At 44.3% G+C, this 18,822-nt stretch overlaps 1 protein-coding gene across 4 annotated transcripts in view; it reads right to left on the bottom strand.

Moving 5' to 3' along the window:
* The window catches only part of SFTPB (surfactant protein B), a 41,240-nt gene that overhangs the window by 12,026 nt on the left and 10,392 nt on the right, over positions 1-18,822 (bottom strand). For 2 of the 4 annotated variants that reach the window (XM_069762170.1, XM_069762171.1), the window contains exons 1-3: positions 14,752-14,808; positions 6,053-6,183; positions 788-859 (exon numbers count right to left, since the gene is read on the bottom strand). In XM_069762170.1, the coding sequence (XP_069618271.1) occupies positions 788-859; positions 6,053-6,183; positions 14,752-14,800 (252 nt within the window). In that variant the 5' untranslated portion in view covers positions 14,801-14,808. Of the gene's footprint in view, positions 1-787; positions 860-6,052; positions 6,184-8,240; positions 8,436-14,751; positions 14,809-18,822 lie in introns of those variants that run through there. The other 2 variants (XM_069762173.1, XM_069762172.1) reach the window with 2 other exon arrangements.

The raw sequence follows: 18,822 nt of genomic DNA, 5'->3' as shown, positions 1-18,822 counted from the left end.
TATGTCCGGCCCATAGATCTTAACAGCTCATTTACATATTAACAAAAACGTGGATTTTTCTGGAACAAGATATAGGATCACAGACATCAAAATATCATTTTATTTTACTTTCTATGATCTGCATGTTCGTATATTGCAGATGGCTTAGTAGGGGGCGATCCTACTGACGGATTTCCTTTAAACCTTTCCTTACTCTATGATCCTCAATAAATGTATTGTCCTAAGTGATCTGAAACGCTCAGTCTCACAGCACATGTTTACTGTTTGATCCACACATGCGCTATGAGCAATTCCTCATCACTTTTTCATACATAGGAGCAGGAGAAAATATCAATGTAAGCATACATGGTATTCTGGAATTGTTGGCAACCACTGATGAGAATAACTGAGAAACATGTCTGAAAATGTACCAGCCACTTAATGGAGGCGACCCATCTATTAGATTTATACTGGTGGGACGCTCGTTCATATCAGGAATGGGGTCCTGTTAGGCGATGCTGGAAATGGACGGTTGGCTGCACTTGCGCATCTCTCCCAATTCATTATTATAGAACTTCCAAAAATGAGGGAGCAAGCGCGCTTTTCAATTTTTAATTCACCAATATTTGGAACCCGGATCTGTCTGACATTTATAGCAAAGCTTATGGATATGACATAAATCTCAAAGGATAACCCCTTGAGATGTTTTTTATTGGTTAGATTCCTTCAAAAGCTTATATGATGGGATCAGCATGGATTTCAACAAGCTGTAATATACGGTGGTCCGATCGGTCAGTATAGACCATACCTGGATTGGGGATGACTTCGCCATGTTAATGAGGATGGTGACAATCTGCTTACACTGCAAGCACAGGACAACCTGTTTGGAGGAAGAGACAAATCATTGAATAGTAGGAGGGTCAGTTACCTGGTCATTTATATAATGGCTCATAACCTGGCTGTTATAGAGGTGCGGCTGTGATTGGGCCACTTTGGGAGGAGGGCCCGCCAAAGCTAGCACCTATTTAAGCTGCAATTGAGTCCAAGGACACACATTCAGCTGAATTGTCTTGGGGATGGTGACATTATTACAGGAAGGGGCCCAGGATGGGGGTTATTATTATAAGATGGGGCTCAGGATGGTGACATTATTACAGGAAGGGGCCCAGGATGGGGGTTATTATTATAAGATGGGGCTCAGGATGGTGACATTATTACAGAAAGGGGCCCAGGATGGGGGACATTATTACAGGCTGGGGCTCAGTATGGTGACATTATTACAGGAAGGGGCCCAGGATGGGGGACATTATTACAGGATGGGGCTCAGAATTGTGACCTTATTACAGGAAGGGGCTCATGATGGGGATTATTATTATAAGATGGGGCTCAGGATGGTGACATTATTACAGGAAGGGGCCCAGGATGGGGGTTATTATTATAAGATGGGGCTCAGGATGGTGACATTATTACAGAAAGGGGCCCAGGATGGGGGACATTATTACAGGCTGGGGCTCAGTATGGTGACATTATTACAGGAAGGGGCCCAGGATGGGGGACATTATTACAGGATGGGGCTCAGAATTGTGACCTTATTACAGGAAGGGGCTCATGATGGGGATTATTATTATAAGATGGGGCTCAGGATGGTGACATTATTACAGGAAGGGGCCCAGGATGGGGGACATTATTACAGGAAGGGGGACATTATTACAGAATGGGGCTCCGAATCGTGACATTATTACAGGAAGGGGACCAGGATGTGGGTTATTATTATAAGATGGGGCTCAGGATGGTGACATTATTACAGGAAAGGGCCCAGGATGGGGGTTATTATTATAAGATGGGGCTCAGGATGGTGACATTATTACAGGAAGGGGCCCAGGATGGGGGACATTATTACAGGATGGGGCTCAGGATGGTGACATTATTACAGGAAGGGGGACATTATTACAGAATGGGGCTCCGAATCGTGACATTATTACAGGAAGGGGCCCAGGATGTGGGTTATTATTATAAGATGGGGTTCAGGATGGTGACATTATTAGAGGAAGGAGCCCAGGATGAGGGACATTATTACATGATGGGGCTCAGGATGGTGACTTTATTACAGGAAGGAGCCCAGGATGTGGGACATTATTACAGGAAGGGGCCCGGGATGGAGAACATTATTATAGGAAGAGGTCAGGATGGCATTGGCGGACATTACTACAGGAAGGGACCCAGGATGGGAGACATTATTACTGGATGGGGCCCATAATGAGGGACATTATACCAGGATGGGGCCTATATATTAAACTCTGTAATAATAATTACTAATATAAATAATAATAAGAACAATCATAAAATGGATGTGAAATAACACAGCATCAAATAGGTCCCCTGAATGGATAAAAATATAGGTATAGCACTCAAATGTACAATATCACGTAAATCAAATGTAGTAGATGGGGGGGAAGGTTTCCCCTAACAAGGCCGCTAACATTGAGAGCTTGTTGCGGAACCAGAATTTAGGTGCCGTTGGCACAGAGAGTAAGGATAAAGATCTGCATCGTGGCTTCCATTCATAGCAAAGGCAAGAATGCTGTGCTGGATCTACTAAACAATGGATCTCTATAGCGAGCGACAGAACATATTCTATTATGGTGGTTCCCATCGGGTCTGTTGGGGCTTCTAACATTATTTATCACTAGTTTTGCCTCTGATGGCAGTGTGAACAGACCTGTACAACACATTTTTTAATACTCAAATGTCTGATCGCTCTCCTACCAAAGTTGTATTGCCGTACCACCAGAACCAAGCTACAATTACATGTAAAAGTTTGGGCACCCCTGGTCAAAATTACTGTTATTGTGAACAGTTAAGCAAGTTGAAGATGAAATGATCTCAGAGAGGCCTAAAGTTATAGAAGACACATTTCCTTTGCACTTTAGGCAAAACAAAATAAATTACATAGTCATTTTTTACATTTCAAAAATTGCAAAAAGGAAAATGCAAAAGTTTGGGCACCCTTGTAGATTTGTGTGCTCAGATAACTTTGACCAAGGTTTCAGACCTTAATTAGCCTGTTAGGGTTATGGCTTGTTCATTATAATCGTTAGGAAATGCCAAGTGACGCAAATTTCCCAGTTTTATATAAACCCAGAATCCTCTGACCTTGTGCCAAAAAACAGCAGCCATGGGTTCTTCTAAGCAACTGTGTAGCACTCTGAAAATGAAAATGGTGGAGGCCCACAAAGCAGGAGAAGGCTATAAGATGATAGCAAAGTGTTTTCAAGTTTCCTTTTCCTCAATTCAAAATGTAATTAAGAAATGACAGCTAAGAGGAACAGTGGTGGTCAAGATAAGGTCTGGAAGCCCAAGAAAAATTTCATGAGAGCTGCTCGTAGGATTGCTAGAGAGGCAAATCAGAAACCCTGCTTGACTGCAAAAGACCTTCAGAAATATTTAGGAGACTCTGGAGTTGTGGTAAATTGTTCTACTGTTCAGAGTCACCTGCACAGATATGGCCTTCATGGAAGAGTCATAAGAAGAAAACCTCTCCTTCATCCTCACCATAAAATTCAGGGTCAGAAGTATGCAAAAGAACATCTAAAACAAGTCTGATGCATTTTGGAAACAAATCCTGTCGACTGATGAGGTTAAAATAGAAATCTTTGGCCACAATGATCAAAGGTACAGTATGTGTGGGAAAAAAGGGCAAAGAATTTCAGGAAAAGAACATCTCGACAACCATTAAGCATTGGGGTGGATCAATCATGCTTTGTGTTGTGAATTCAGCTTTTGGGCTCCCTCCGGTGGTTGTAGAGGGTAATGCAGTTATGCCTGGACTGAAGGAGTGGACAGGTGTATCTACTAATTGCAAAACTGACTGGGGTATATAGCTTTGCAGGATCCTTTAGTCAGTGCCAGTTGTCCATTGTTCTGGAAGGATTCACTTCCCTGCTGGTCTCTCCAGTTTGCTGTGCTTTTCTACAAAGATAAGTCCTGGCTTTGTTTTTTCTGTCCACCTGCAGTGGACCTTATAGTTCTGTGCTTTTTCATGTTTTTGTCTTGTCCAGCTTAGTCTGTGAAGGATTTTTTGCAGCCTAGCTATTTCTCTGGAGATGCAGATATACCTCCCATGTCTTTAGTCAGATGTGGTGATCCGTATTTTCTGCGGTGGATATTTTCTAGTGTTTTTATACTGACCGCATAGTACTCTGTTCTTTTCTTTCTTTTTAGCTAGTATGGCCTCCTATGCTAAAATCTCATTTCATATCTGCGTATGTTATTTCCCTCTCCTCTCACAGTCAATATTTGTGGGGGGCTATCTATCCTTTGGGGATTTTCTCTGAGGCAAGATAGGTTTCCTGTTTCTGTCTTTAGGGGTAGTTAGATCTTAGGCTGTGCTGAGGGGTCTAGGGAGTGTTAGGTACCCCCCACGGCTACTTCTAGTTGCGCTGCCAGGTTCAGGGTTTGCGGTCAGTACAGGGACCACCTTCTCCAGAGTCCGTCTCATGCTGCTCCTAGGCCACCAGATCATAACAGCTTTGGGGATGTGTTGCAGCTAATGGCACGGGGAGCATTTCACAAGTAGAGGGAAGAATGGATTCAATGAAATTTCAACAAATTCTTGATGCAAACATAACACCATCTGTAAAATAGCTGAAGTTGACAAGAGGATGTCTTCTACAAATGGATAATGATCCTAATCACACATCAAAATCCTCTATAGACGACCTTAAAAGGAACAAGCTGATTGTTTTACAGTGGCCCTCACAGTCTCCTGATCTGAACATCATTGAAAATCTGTGACTAGACCTCAAAATAGCAGTGCATGCAAGACGCCCCTGAAATCTCACAGAACTGGAAGAATTTTCCAAGGAAGAATGGATGAAAATCACTTGAACAAGAACTGAAAGATCTTTGGCTACAAAAAGCGTTTAACGAGCTGTGATACTTTCAAAATGGGTGCTACTAGGTACTAACCATTCAGGGTGCACACACTTTTGCAACAGTCCATTTTCCTTTTTGTAATTTGTAAAATGTAAAAGATGAAAATATATACCGTATTTCCCGACGTATAAGACGACTTTTTGACCCCAAAAAATTGTCCCAAAAGTCGGGGGTCGTCTTATACGCTGGGTACGGCGTGTGCAGGGAGCGATCCTGCATTTCGGCGTGTGGTTCCAAGGGTCTGGAGAAGAGGAGACTCTCCTTCAGGCCCTGGGATCCATATTCATGTAAAAAATAAAGAATAAAAATAAAAAACATGGATATAGTCACCCTCGGACGGGCCCTGGCTGTCACCGCTGCTAGCGTCTCCCTCCGTTCCTTAGAATGCGGTGAGTGAAGGACCTTCGATGACGTTGCGGTCACCTGACCGCTCATGTGACCGCGACGTCATCGAAGGTCCTTCACTCACCGCATTCTAAGGAACGGAGGCGGACGCTAGCAGCGCTGTGATCCAGGGCCCGTCCGAGGGTGACTATATCCATGTTTTTTATTTTTATTCTTTATTTTTTACATGAATATGGATCCCAGGGCCTGAAGGAGAGTCTTTTCTCCTCCAGACCCTGGGAACCACACGCCGTATAAGATGACTGGGCGTATAAGATGGCCCCCGTCTTATGCGGCGGGCATATCCCAAATTCCATATTTTATATGGAAAAGTTGGGGGTCGTCTTATACGCCCAGTCGTCTTATACGCCAGAAAATACGGTACTTTTTTTGGCTGAAGATGCAAAGGAATTTGTCATCTTTAACTTTAGGCCTTTTAGAAATAATTTCATCTTCAACTTGCTTAACTGTTCGCAATAACAGTAATTTTGACCAGGGGTGTCCAAACTTTTACATGCCACTGCACCTTGATGATATTGCGGAAAAATTGAATGCACCATGTCTTTATTCAGCTACAGATGGTCTGTGGCCTTTTGAGTAAAGTCACATATGGATACAAAGAATCTTTTTCACATGCAGATCATCATATGCAATAAAGAACAAATGATCTTCTTCAATAATCTAAATACAGTGTTACTGTCGGTATCACATGAAATGATTGTCACGTGAATCCATTGATGAGCTCAGATCTTACGTCATCTTCCTTCCATACATTCTGTTGACAATGTTCCACGGCTCCACAATGCACCGCTGTGTCCAGATCCCGGCACCAATACTCTGGACCCTGGGCGCATTCCTCCTTCACCAGGACTTTGCCAGACACAGCTGTGGAAAGAGAGAAGACACCTTAAGGCCACGTTCACACGTTCAGTATTTGGTCAGTATTTTACATCAGTATTTGTAAGCCAAAATCAGGAGTGAAACAATCAGAGGAAAAGTATAATAGAAACATATGCACCACTTCTGTATGTATCGCTCACTGGTTTTGACTTACAAATACTGATGTAAAATACTGACCAAATACTGACCATGTGAACATGGCCAAAGAGTCATGTTACATCAAGAGAACCAGATTTATCACTAACACACTTTGACTTCTGATAGAATTTATCTTCTAAATGACCCACATGCTTATCCATAAGACATGAGCGTAACATAAAAGATCACTACAATTTGAAGAATACAAAATAAAAATACCAGTGGAATTCCTTTCTTCATTTTCTGTGTTTCCTTCACCATATCTTGTTATAAACAAAGAAATCTTTTCAATCTTGTCCCACTCATCCTTCTCCTCTTTTTCTGTTGTAGGGAGTGTGATATTGATATGTTTTATGCCTTAAATATGTTTATTTAATGTGATACTGCTACACTATTTGGTGTATTATGACTACTGTGTTTTTTTTGGTACTGCTACACTAATAATGTGTATTACCATTAATGTTCTGATTGTTAATATGTTTTGCACATTTACTGCATGTTAGGGAAAGTGAGCACCCTGGGCCGGTCACTAGTTGAAGGTATAGTGCTAAGGAGAGTAGTACCTCAAATTGGCCAGTAGATGGGGGCATTGGAGGGTTAGCCTTATAGCTTAGAGGTAGTTAGGATAGGAAATAGTTAACGTGGGTCGGGCATGGTGGGATAAAATAGTGAGGTCTTCCCAGCTTTAGTTAGTTGGGGCCGGGGAGCCTGTGTAGCTCACTAGGGCTGTCTAGCCCAGGGTAACACGGTGCCACATAACGTTTTAGTAGAGCGGGCCCAGCATCTAGCATCCAGGGGGCCAGAGCATAGAAGAGAGTACAGCAGCAGAGCTAGCCCACACAGAGTGACTGGGGCTGTAGCACTGACGAAGAAGGCTAAGCAGAACAGGAGCAAGTAATCCAACATGTGGCAGATTTTTGCGTGGGCCTCTATTCTTAGGACCGAGTCGATATGGCATAAAATACCCCCACGAGAAGCAGAGATTCTGGGCATTGAGGACACTGAGGGACCGGGAGATACGTTCCGTCCCGGGTACAGGCTTAGCCGCAGAGAGAAGAGGCAAGGGAAAGCGTTGCCAATTGCTGTGATTGATTGTGCCCTGGATGATGCAGTGCTGAGTAAAAGAGTTGAAGTTAAAGTGAAGCCAGACTGTGACTCTTTATTTGTGGAAATAACCCTGTACCGGGAGAACCCAGATGGTGTAGAGGATCAGTACCGAGGTACTTGGAAGGGAAGGGGCTAGCAGGTGATACATGGGTTAATTTCGGCCATGACTACAGCCCTGGCCCCATCCTACACTTGACATAGTCAGCAGCATCTCATTGTCCCATATGGTGGTGAAACCGTAGCGGAGGAGACCCGAGATGAGCGGGTTGAACATTGCAACAATGGAAATAATATACTGGATTAGACCAAAACCGAGACTCCAGGAGGAACGGATCACCTGGAGGTGACAAGAAATCTGGAGGTGACAAGAAATTTGCAAAGGACTGATGTGACCAAGATGGCGGCCGAGGTGGCAGAGAATGGCGCCAAACACAGAGACAACTGCTGTGCCCACACCTTTCATGAGCGTGACTGCACGGAAATGGCGCAAAGATCTTTCAGGCGGCACCTCCGGAGGAAGTGCTAAAGACACCTAGCCCCACGCTTCCTGAGACTACTTGAAAGAGAATGGGTGGATTGGCTGGAAGCTATCCCACCCTGGAATGGGTGGGGCCCACAAGAAACTCATGGGTGCAGCTGCGCGGTGCCATTATGCAACCCGCCACCAGCGGCAATGCATCGGTCCTGCACGCTGAGCTACGGAGAAGTGAGCCATCTAGAATGGAGATGGTGGGAGGGGAGAGAGAGTACCCAACCTGTACAGCGGAACGGCGAGGCGTGGAGAGCGGTACCCTTACCTGATGGGGACCCCAGTGGCTGCTTGAGGCCGTACAACACCCAGAAGACGTCAAGCGACCAGGCCCAGTGGGGCGGGATGACCGACGTCAGGAGCCGGGGCTTCCATCTGGACCGGAGTCTTCACGCCAATGGGAGCCTGAACCGGAAGCAAGGCCGAAGCCGAAACTACTTCCAGAAAGATCAGTCCGCACCACCTGTGTGGAAAGATGCAGCAGTCACGGATAGGATATGGTCCGGAGACAGCAACCCGAGGTGGTGAGTGTGGATCGACCCATGCCCCAAGAGAGCGAGACTTCTTCCCTATCATCTGCTCCCAGAGCCCGATCCGGGTTATTCACCCCTGCCGCGGCCAACCGTCCTGTGCGAGAGGAGTCAGAAGTCCTGGGGCGTACGACGGCTCGCTGGGTATTTGAGGGGAGGCACGTCGCGAGCACCCAGGGTTCCCAGGGAGTCGCATGTCCTGCCCATGTTACTGAGGGCCCGTTTCCTTCTCCAGACCAGTTGGCCTGGATAGCTGACATAGTGGAACAGAAGAAAAAGAGGGAAAAGGAGGTGTGGGCCGAGTTACGTCGGTCAGGAGGTGGTGCTATGGCTGGTCGGTGTACCTATGGCCAGCTGGTCTACGTAGAATTAGGTCGTGGTTTCAGGTTCATCTGCGAGGTCGGGTCTAATGAGAAGATCTATGCCGCCTCAGTGAAGTTTGGGAGACCCTTGGAAGAAGGGGATTGGGTCTCCTTTTTCAAAGAAAATTGCCTTCGGGGCTATTTTGCGGTGGCTGTCACCCTTTGCACCCCGGAGGAGATGAAGCTGTACGCGGGCTCGAGTTTGGCCCGGTCGGTGCCTCACACAGCTTCTGCCTCCCAAGCCCCCACCACAGCTGTCTCATCATGGCAGCCTGTGGCTTCTGCGGCTGCAGAGTCACCCCCGTCCCGAAACCGGGAATGGGATTCCGCTAAGACTGGAGCGGCATGGGGCATGTGCCATTAAAGAGGAGAAGGAGTAGAGACTGAACTTGTGTTGTGCCATTGCACTAAAAAAAAATGATGATGGACTGTACTGCATCCTTCCAGGAAAAGGTAGATGCCCTGGAGTTCCTTCCCCAAAGAACAGGGGAGTTTCATAACCAGAAGCAGTCATAAGGACATTTGTGTCTTCTTTTATGTGTGCCTATTTTGATCCAGAGGACTGCGAGCTGGGTGTGTTATATTTAGAGCCTATGGACTCTTTTGTTTTGTTTTTGTTGCACCTATTGAGCCCATTCTACTGGAAAAGCAGGACTTTTCTAAGAACTGTGTTCTTAGTGTCTCCCGTTCACAAAAGTGTACATATGGACTTGACTCATACTGAGTCCTCCTTGTTATTAAAGTATAGTTATATATATTATTAAAGTTTTTCAATGGTTAAAGACAACCATATTAAAAGAAAGGGGAATGTAAGGAGTGTGATATTAATATGTTTTATGCCTTTTATATGTTTATTTAATGTGATACTGCTACACTATTTGGTGTATTATCACTACTGTGTTTTTTTTTGGTACTGCTACACTAATAATGTGTATTACAATTAATGTTCTGATTGTTAATATGACTTGCACATCTACTGCATGTTAGGGAAAGTGAGCACCCTGGGCCGGTCACTAGTTGAAGGTATAGTGCTAAGGGTAGTAGTACCTCAAATTGGCCAGTAGATGGGAGCATTGCAGGGTTAGCCTTATAGCTTAGAGGTAGTTAGGATAGGAAATAGTTAACGTAGGAGGGGCACGGTGGGATAAGATAGTGAGGTCTTCCCGGTTTTAGTTAGTTGGGGCCGGGGAGCCTGTGTAGCTCACTAGGGCTGTCTAGCCCAGGGTAACACGGTGCTACATAACGTTTTAGTAGAGCGGGCCCAGCATCTAGCATCCAGGGGGCCAGAGCATAGAAGAGAGTACAGCAGCAGAGCTAGCCTTACGCAGAGTGACTGGGGCTGTAGCACTGAGGAAGAAGGCAAAGCAGAATGGGAGCAAGTAATCCAACATGTGGCAGATTTTTGCGTGGGCCGCTATTCTTAGGACCGGGGCAAAACGGCAGAAAATATGGTCCATCCCGGGGACAGGCTTAGCGGCAGAGAAGGAGCAAGGGAAAGCGTTGCCAATTGCTGTGATTGATTGTGCCATGGATGATGCAGTGCTGAGTAAAAGAGTTGAAGTTAAAGCAAAGCCGGACTGTGACTCTTTATTTGTGGAACCGTCTGCAGAGGAAATAACCCCGTACCGGGAGAACCAAGATGGAGTATAGGAGCAGTACCGAGGTAACATAGTAACATAGTAACATAGTTAGTAAGGCCGAAAAAAGACATTTGTCCATCCAGTTCAGCCTATATTCCATCATAATAAATACCCAGATCTACGTCCTTCTACAGAACCTAATAATTGTATGATACAATATTGTTCTGCTCCAGGAAGACATCCAGGCCTCTCTTGAACCCCTCGACTGAGTTCGCCATCACCACCTCCTCAGGCAAGCAATTCCAGATTCTCACTGCCCTAACAGTAAAGAATCCTCTTCTATGTTGGTGGAAAAACCTTCTCTCCTCCAGACGCAAAGAATGCCCCCTTGTGCCCGTCACCTTCCTTGGTATAAACAGATCCTCAGCGAGATATTTGTATTGTCCCCTTATATACTTATAGGTACTCAGAAGGGAAGGGACCAGCGGGTGATACAGGGATTACTGTCGGCCATGACTACAGCCCTAGCCCCATCCTACACTGTGTGTGGCTGTGAGACAACTGCCTGCAGCAGGAGCCTCCCCCCTCTGTCCTGTCTACTGCAGGACCAAAATTACTGAGATCCCTTCCTGTTTCTATCTGCCACATCTCAAAAATGTAACTGATCGTCAGATTAACCCCTGGTCTCTGCAGGATTTTTACGATTCAGTTTCAGCAGAAAATACTGCAGACTAAGGAACAGAGATGGCAGCTACGTTTCTTGTTATATTTTAATATTCATTTCTAGGGTTAGTATGTGCTTTTCCTAATTCTGTACCCTTTAAGCCTTGGCGTATGCATGCCCCAGTTGTGATTAGCATGTGCATGAATTTGCTTGTGTGACTATGAGCTCCAAAGCTAGTGGAGGGGACATGGTAAAGGCTGCCCCACACCCACTCACATTAAGGGGATCATTACCAAACTGGGGAGTTTGAGATTCACCCTACTGAGATCTGATCTTATATTCCGGCACTGGGTGCCTTTCCCCAGGCAAACAGTATACTCAGTACTTCCATATATTCAATGTCATCTTGGTCACTCCTTACATTCAGGTCATCCGCAGGTTGACTATCGGATCACTGCTACGGTCAGTTATTGGCTGCAGTGATCTCTTGATGCTGACACAAGATGCAAGGAGGTTCTGCTCTGCACACACACTGCATACACACTGCAAATACACTGCACAGAAGGCTGTCAATCACTGTGCTGGGGAGTAATTACAATGCACTCACTGTATAATGAGTGATGACTGGCTGTATCAGCTCCCTGCACCACCCCGATAACTGGAAGTGAGCAGCTGCAGGGAAAATATAACTTAATTTTCTCTCAGTAGCCACTGCTCCAGGAATACTGCCATATTTTACTTAAAAGCTATTTACCTGCAGATTACCACTATACCGGCAGGTAAATAGCCTTTTTGGAGCTGAGTTTTTCCATTTAAGTGTCCCCAGTTACTAGAGTTTTGTTATCCTGGAAACTAGTCTGATTGCCGTATGGAGTCGGAAAGGAATATTTCCCCTAATATGGAGCTATTAGTGTCTGCCCTCTGGGGTATCTGCCTTCATCTGGATCAACATGTTAGTGAATAAGGAAACCAAAGAAAGGGTTCTCATGGGAAAAAATCCCAAGGAGACCAATGAGGTACAATACAACTCCAAACTAAAATCACACAGTTATTCAAAATATATTAAAATATAGTTTACATACGCAATAATAAAAAGCAAGAATTCCTCACAATTGTCAGCACAGTGGTGTCAAGACCAATCAATATGTATTAGGGATCATCTAAATATAAATTTGTATGTGTTGTAGGATAGGTTTCTAAGCATGGGATGGGACACACTGTGAAATGTAAATCATGTATATATGTACTCTGTGAATGGTATACACATAAGAATAATAAATATCAAATTTCACATTGATTATAAACAAATCACCGATAGTTGTCTCAAAATAATCCCACATATACCATAACATGTATCGATGTTGCCGAAGGAAATAAGGCGCTACTGCAAAATACTGTAACTCCCAATGACAATGACAATAATAAATGAGGTAGATATATAAAGTGCTAGTGCATGGAACCTCCGTATTATAATGCTAAGTTTTTATGGCATTATAGTGAAGATAAATCACTAAATTAAGAAAGGGGAGAAAAGGACATATGAAGAAACCTTACTTTACTTTGGTGCAGACCCATGTGGCCTGAGCCCCGACGCGCGTTTCATTCACCCTGCTTTCTGAGGAAAATGACTATTAACATTGTAATATGGCGGTGATATGCATGAGATATTTGATATTTATTATTCTTATGTGCATATCATTCACAGAATACATATTCATGATTTATATTTCACAGTGTGTCCCATCCCATACTTAGAAATCTATCCAACAACACATAGGAGTTTATATTTACATTATCCCTAATATATATTGATTGGTCTACTCTTGACACCACTGTGCTCTGACAATTGTGTGGAATTGTTGCTTTTTATTTTTGTGTATTTCAACTATATTTTAATATTTTTTGACTAAATGTGTGATTTTAGTTTGGAGTTGTATTGCACCTCATTGGTCTCCTTGGGATTTGTTTTCCCCTCGGGAGCGCATTCCTTGGTTTCTCATTTGATTGAGTGCATCCATATTATTATGATTAAATGGATCTATATAAGGATTGATGTTGACACATGTTAGGCTATAGGTTGAACTCGATGGACTCAAGTCTACCTTCAACCTTAAAACTATGAAACCCCTCACTATGCTGCTGAATCTGGTTCAACAGACTTATGGAGGCATATGACTTCTTTTTCACAATTTCCTTAGCTTATATTACAGCTTGGTATAAAGTTTTAATGGATATTCCAAACTTCTATGATAGTAGATTTTTGCTGGTACCAGTGGAGCGCTGCATATACTCCAATGCTACACCAGAGTTCTGAGAATTGATTCATCAGGACTACAAGATCCCAGGTACTTTCAGCTGCATCACATCTAATGTAGTGTACTTAATTATTTATACCAAATGTCCAGCCGGGGGTCTGTATGTAGGGGAGACAGGGCAAACACTTAGAACAAGGATGAATTCTCATCGCCACACAATAAAAGAAAAAAAAGAATGGATCTACCTGTGGCCAAGCATTTTTGTCTCCCTGATCACAGCAACATGGACATGAAATTACTTGTATTAAAAGGTAACTTCAAATCTCAGAGAGACAGAAGAGTCAGGGAGTATAAACTCATGACGACCTTTGACACTCTCCGTGCAGGAATGAATGTGTCTCATGGATTTATGTCTTTTTACATCAATTAAGGAATTTGCTCCTCAGACCTTGTGGGGGCATCACAACACAGAACCAGACCTCAATCAGAGGACAATAAAACATCCACACTCCTTATCTATGAACTGTTCCAATATTTATGGCCACAACTGTTTATCCCTCTCCCATAATGATAGTTTTATATTAGTCTTAGCTTGACAAATGCTGTACGTGGGTAACATTACAAGCTGATGACTAGACCGCACAGAAGGGAAACTGATGTGTCTTAGTCCTAATCCTAAATTGTCATCTACAGATAACAAATGGAAATTCAGTAGATATTTATTCAAGATAGTTGGGAAAAAAGTTCCAAAAACTTTCAGAAAACTCATAATGGCACTATGAAATCCAGCAGGATTATTTGCTGATGGTGAAGATATGGACATAGAAAATGTGCCCAATAGAGATACAGCCAAAGCTGGGACATAGTAGAAAAAGAATGCACGATTTTTCCATGCAGTGAATTATCTATAGTCTTGTCCAAGGTATAGATTCATCTGTGGATGTGAAATCTGTAGAAATAGGTGAGCTGATACTTCTCAAGGTCAGAGATGGAGAAGACAAGAGTGATCAAACTAAGTCAGACCTTCACCTTGAAGCTAATACAAGGACCAGCGAGCGTGAAGAGCTGCTCTATGTTGGTTATTCTATGAGAAGATCTAGATCATGCTTAGAAAACACGAAGGAAAAGGAGATGATCCTCAAAAACACACAGACTTATCATGAGAACCATGAACATTACATAGAGAAACCTGAACCCCACAGAGAAGACCAGACGTGGAGAATAACAAAGCATTTGGTTGAAAATTATTACAATATTGATTGACAGCAGAGACAGGTCTCTCAACTTTGCCTTCATGGAGACAATCCTTACTAATGCTATCTACTATTATCACAGCAAGTCTACCAGCTCCATCCCTCCACCTCCTATAATCCAGAGAAACGACTCACCTGCGATCAGACACAGGAGACATACCAGGCTAATTCGTGGTCCTTCCATGATTACTGTAATGGGTAGAGTCCCTTACCTGCTGACCCTATATACCTGCACAGGAGGGGTGAGAGGAGGAAATGGCACTCCCAGAATAAACGCACCACTCCTACTGTTCTTAGAGATTAGGGCTATCTATTATCTATCCATCCATCTATCTATCCATCCATCTATCTATCATCTATCTATCAATAGATGGATGGATAGATCGATCGATAGATAGATTGATGATCTATCTATTATCTATCATCTATCTATTATCTATCAATATTTCTATTATCTATTTATCTATCTATCTATCTATAATTTATCTATCTATCTATCTATCTATCTATTATCTATCTATCTATCTATCTATCTATCTATCTATCTATCTATCTATCTATCTATCTATCTATCATCTATGTATTACCTATCTATCTATTGATCTATTTTCTATGTATCTATCATCTATCTATCTATATATCTATCAGCTATCTACTATATAATTGTCTAAGGGTCACTTCCGTCTGTCTGTCCTTCTGTCTGTCACGGAAATCCCAAGTCGCTGATTGGTCGCGGCAAAACAGCCACGACCAATCAGCGACGGGCACAGTCCGGCAGCAAAATGGCCACTCCTTCCTCCCCGCAGTCAGTGCCCACTCCATAATCCCCTCCAGTCTGCGCTCACACAGGGTTAATGGCAGCGTTAACGGACCGCGTTATTCCGCGGTGTAACGCACTCCGTTAATGCTGCTATTAACCCTGTGTAACCAACTTTTTACTATTGATGCTGTCTATGCAGCATCAATAGTAAAAAGATCTAATGTTAAAAATAATAAAAAAAAATAAAAATAGTTATATACTCACTGTCCGTCGGCCCCTCGGATCCAGAACAGGCCTTTCCCGCTCCTCACGACGCTCCGGTGACCGCTCCATGCATTGCGATCTCACGAGATGATGACGTAGCGGCCTCGCGAGACCGCTGCGTCATCATCTCGTGAGACCGCAATGCACTCATGGGACCGGAGCGCGCGAGGAGCATCGGTAACCGCCTCGCCTGGATCCGGGGGGACGACGGAGGGTGAGTATATAACTATTTTTTATTTTAATTCTTTTTTTAACAGGGATATGATGCCCACATTGCTATATACTACGTGGCTGTGCAACATACTACGTGGCTGTGCAATATACTGCGTGGCTGTGCTATATACTACATGGGCTGTACAATATACTACGTGGGCTGTGCAATATACTACATGGGCTGTGCAATATACTAGGTGGGCTGTGCAATATACTACGTGGGCTGTGCAATACACTATGTGGCTGTGCAATATACTACGTGGCTGTGCAATATACTACGTGGCTGTGCTATATACTATGTGGGCTGTGTTATATACTATGTGGCTGTGCAATATACTACGTGGCTGCTATATACTACGTGGCTGTGCAATATACTACGTGGCTGTGCTATATACTACGTGGGCTGTGTTATACACTACATGGGCTGTGCTATACACTACGTGGGCTGTGTTATATACTACGTGGGCTGTGTTATATACTGTGTGCGTTAGCTGTTATGGAGCGCCCCCAGACACAGGGCCACGAGTTCTCGGTACCGGGCCTCTCTGGTTCGGTTCTGAGGCTGTCACGGTGGCTAGACCCGGTCCGTGACCCTGCTAAGGGGCGTCCAGTAAAGGGATTTGTACAGTCTGTCAATGGTTCGTGACGCCACCTGTGGTGTTCGGTCAGGGTGACCGACGCTGCTGTGGGGTCCACTGGGGTGATGGAATGGCAGCTGGATGATATAACTTCCCACAGGTGAAGTATGTCCCCAGGGCTTCCCAGTAAGGTGGATGGTGATGGTGTAAGGCGCAGTCAATAACGAGGACACAAGGTTGCAGTCTCTTTACCTCTTTACTGAAGGCTTCAGGATCCTCAATCCAGAGTACGTTCAACAAGGCTCTCTGAGACCGGCCGGACCGATGGGCACATCCAGAGTTTCCCTCACAGATGGAAATCGTTGCCTACCAATAGCGCCTGTGTGTTGTAGTCCTACCCTGCTGAGCATTCGGAATAGTCCTCACAACTGCTGTTCTCGTTCGTTCGTTCTCTACAGCTCTCTCTCTCTCGTTCTTTGGTTCCAGATGTTGCTAGTTTCTAACGTCCCCCAGATATGTTATGGCTAGGACGCCACCCGTTTGACGGGAAGGCTTGGAGGTCTTCCGGGACCCTAGAGACGCCCCTCTCCCAATGTTGCCCCCTATGTCTTCGTAGGTGTAGAAGGTAGACAGCCAACCTATGATTAACTGTCCAGCGGAATTTGAAGTAAGGCCTGAAGTCAGTTACTCCTACGGTGATCCGGCCACCGGCTACGTGCCTCAGTAAGATGTTGCCTTCCTCTCTCGGCACGACTCTTACTGGCTCTCCTTTGTGCTGATCTCATTTACACTGTTCCACAATATCCTTCCCTTCTTGTCTCTTTCTTAGGATACCACCGCAAGGTAGTGCAGGCGCGGTCCCGTTACGTTCTGTTCTGTTCGCTAGGCACCTGCCAGGTTCCCACGCCTGACAGGGACCCCCCTGTGTCTTCTCCCTGCAACACCCCCTGCCACGGGATGTTGCCTGAATCCAACCCAGTCAGCTTCTGACTAACTTCCTCCCCAGCCCCTAGTTTTACCAGTGTGAGGAGTGGCCCAATAAATAAAGCCTTTTGCTCCCCCTAGTGGCCGGAGTGTGAAGTGTAATGTGTTCTGGTGATACCTGGTCAGGATAACTCTTTAGTGCCATCAGACGTACCGCTGCTCCCCTTAGTGGCAGAGCGCTATACTGCAACGACCAGGTCTCTGGGGCGCTGCAGTTATATACTACGTGAGCTGTGTTATATGCTACGAGGGCTGTTATAAACTACGTGGCTGTGTTATATGCTATGTGGGCTGTTATACACTCCGTGGGCTGTGCTATATACTATGTGGCTGTGCTGTGTTCTCCATGGGCTGTGCTATATACTACGTGGCTGTGTAATATACTACGTGGCTGTGCTATGTACCACGTGGCTGTGCTATTTACTGCATGGGCTGTTATATACTACGTGGCTGTGCTATATACTACGTGGCCGGCCGCAAACAATCAGCATCAGGTGCAGTCCAGCCGCGAATTGGTGCGGGATTTGAACCACGCTTCACTAATTGGTCGCACCAGGCCGGCCGAATCCTGTGTATTCAATGTATTATTCTAAAATCTTCATAAATACAGTAAACTACATACATATTCTAGAATACCCGATGCGTTAGAATAGGGCTACCATCTAGTTTATCTATAATCTATCTATTATCTATCTCATATTTATCTATCAAATTGGACATTATTTCTTTATTTTTATTTGAGGACTATTCATATTAAGCATCAGGCTTCCTTTAATAAATAAATGATGGGGTGTAGACAACTGAGGGCAGTGAGCACTATTGTTAATTTGGGTGAACATAGTTTTAGAGAAAGAATTATAAATCATTTATTTTCTATTGCTAATATAGCACCAACATATTCTGCAGCGCTGTACAGATTCTGTCAACAGTCTCACAATTCTCCCTATGTCAGACACACTAGAGCAAATTTCATAAAAAGCCATTTATGCTGCCAGTGGCACATATTCTGGGCATTTTACTGTGATCCCTGCAGGGAGTGGCATGTCCACAGTAAGGTGGGTGAGGAAAGTAAAGGCCCAAATACGTAGTAATGCAAAGTTGGCAGAACCCACCGATGTCAGCAGGAATGATGGACTATTTTAAGAGTATGAGGATTTCTCAACTCTCCCAATCCTTTAGATCTCATAGAATATACGTTGCCGTCACCAAAAGTGTCCAGCAGAAGCTTACTTCACTCCCTCATGGAAAACATGGGCACCTTAAGACTTGGGGGGTTATAGAGAGGAGGAGCAGTAAAATCTGGCAAAACCGAATTCTAGCTAGCCGCCACCTGACGCATTTCACATCCTCTAGCACCTCTCTGCTGTGTCCACTTTGGCATTTCACACAGTGACATATACCTCTGTC

This window comes from Ranitomeya imitator, chromosome 4 (assembly GCF_032444005.1).
Source record: "Ranitomeya imitator isolate aRanImi1 chromosome 4, aRanImi1.pri, whole genome shotgun sequence".
NCBI lineage: Eukaryota > Metazoa > Chordata > Amphibia > Anura > Dendrobatidae > Ranitomeya > Ranitomeya imitator.
The sequence above is the reverse complement of the archived record's forward strand: the minus strand, read 5'-3'. Positions and strand labels throughout refer to the sequence as shown.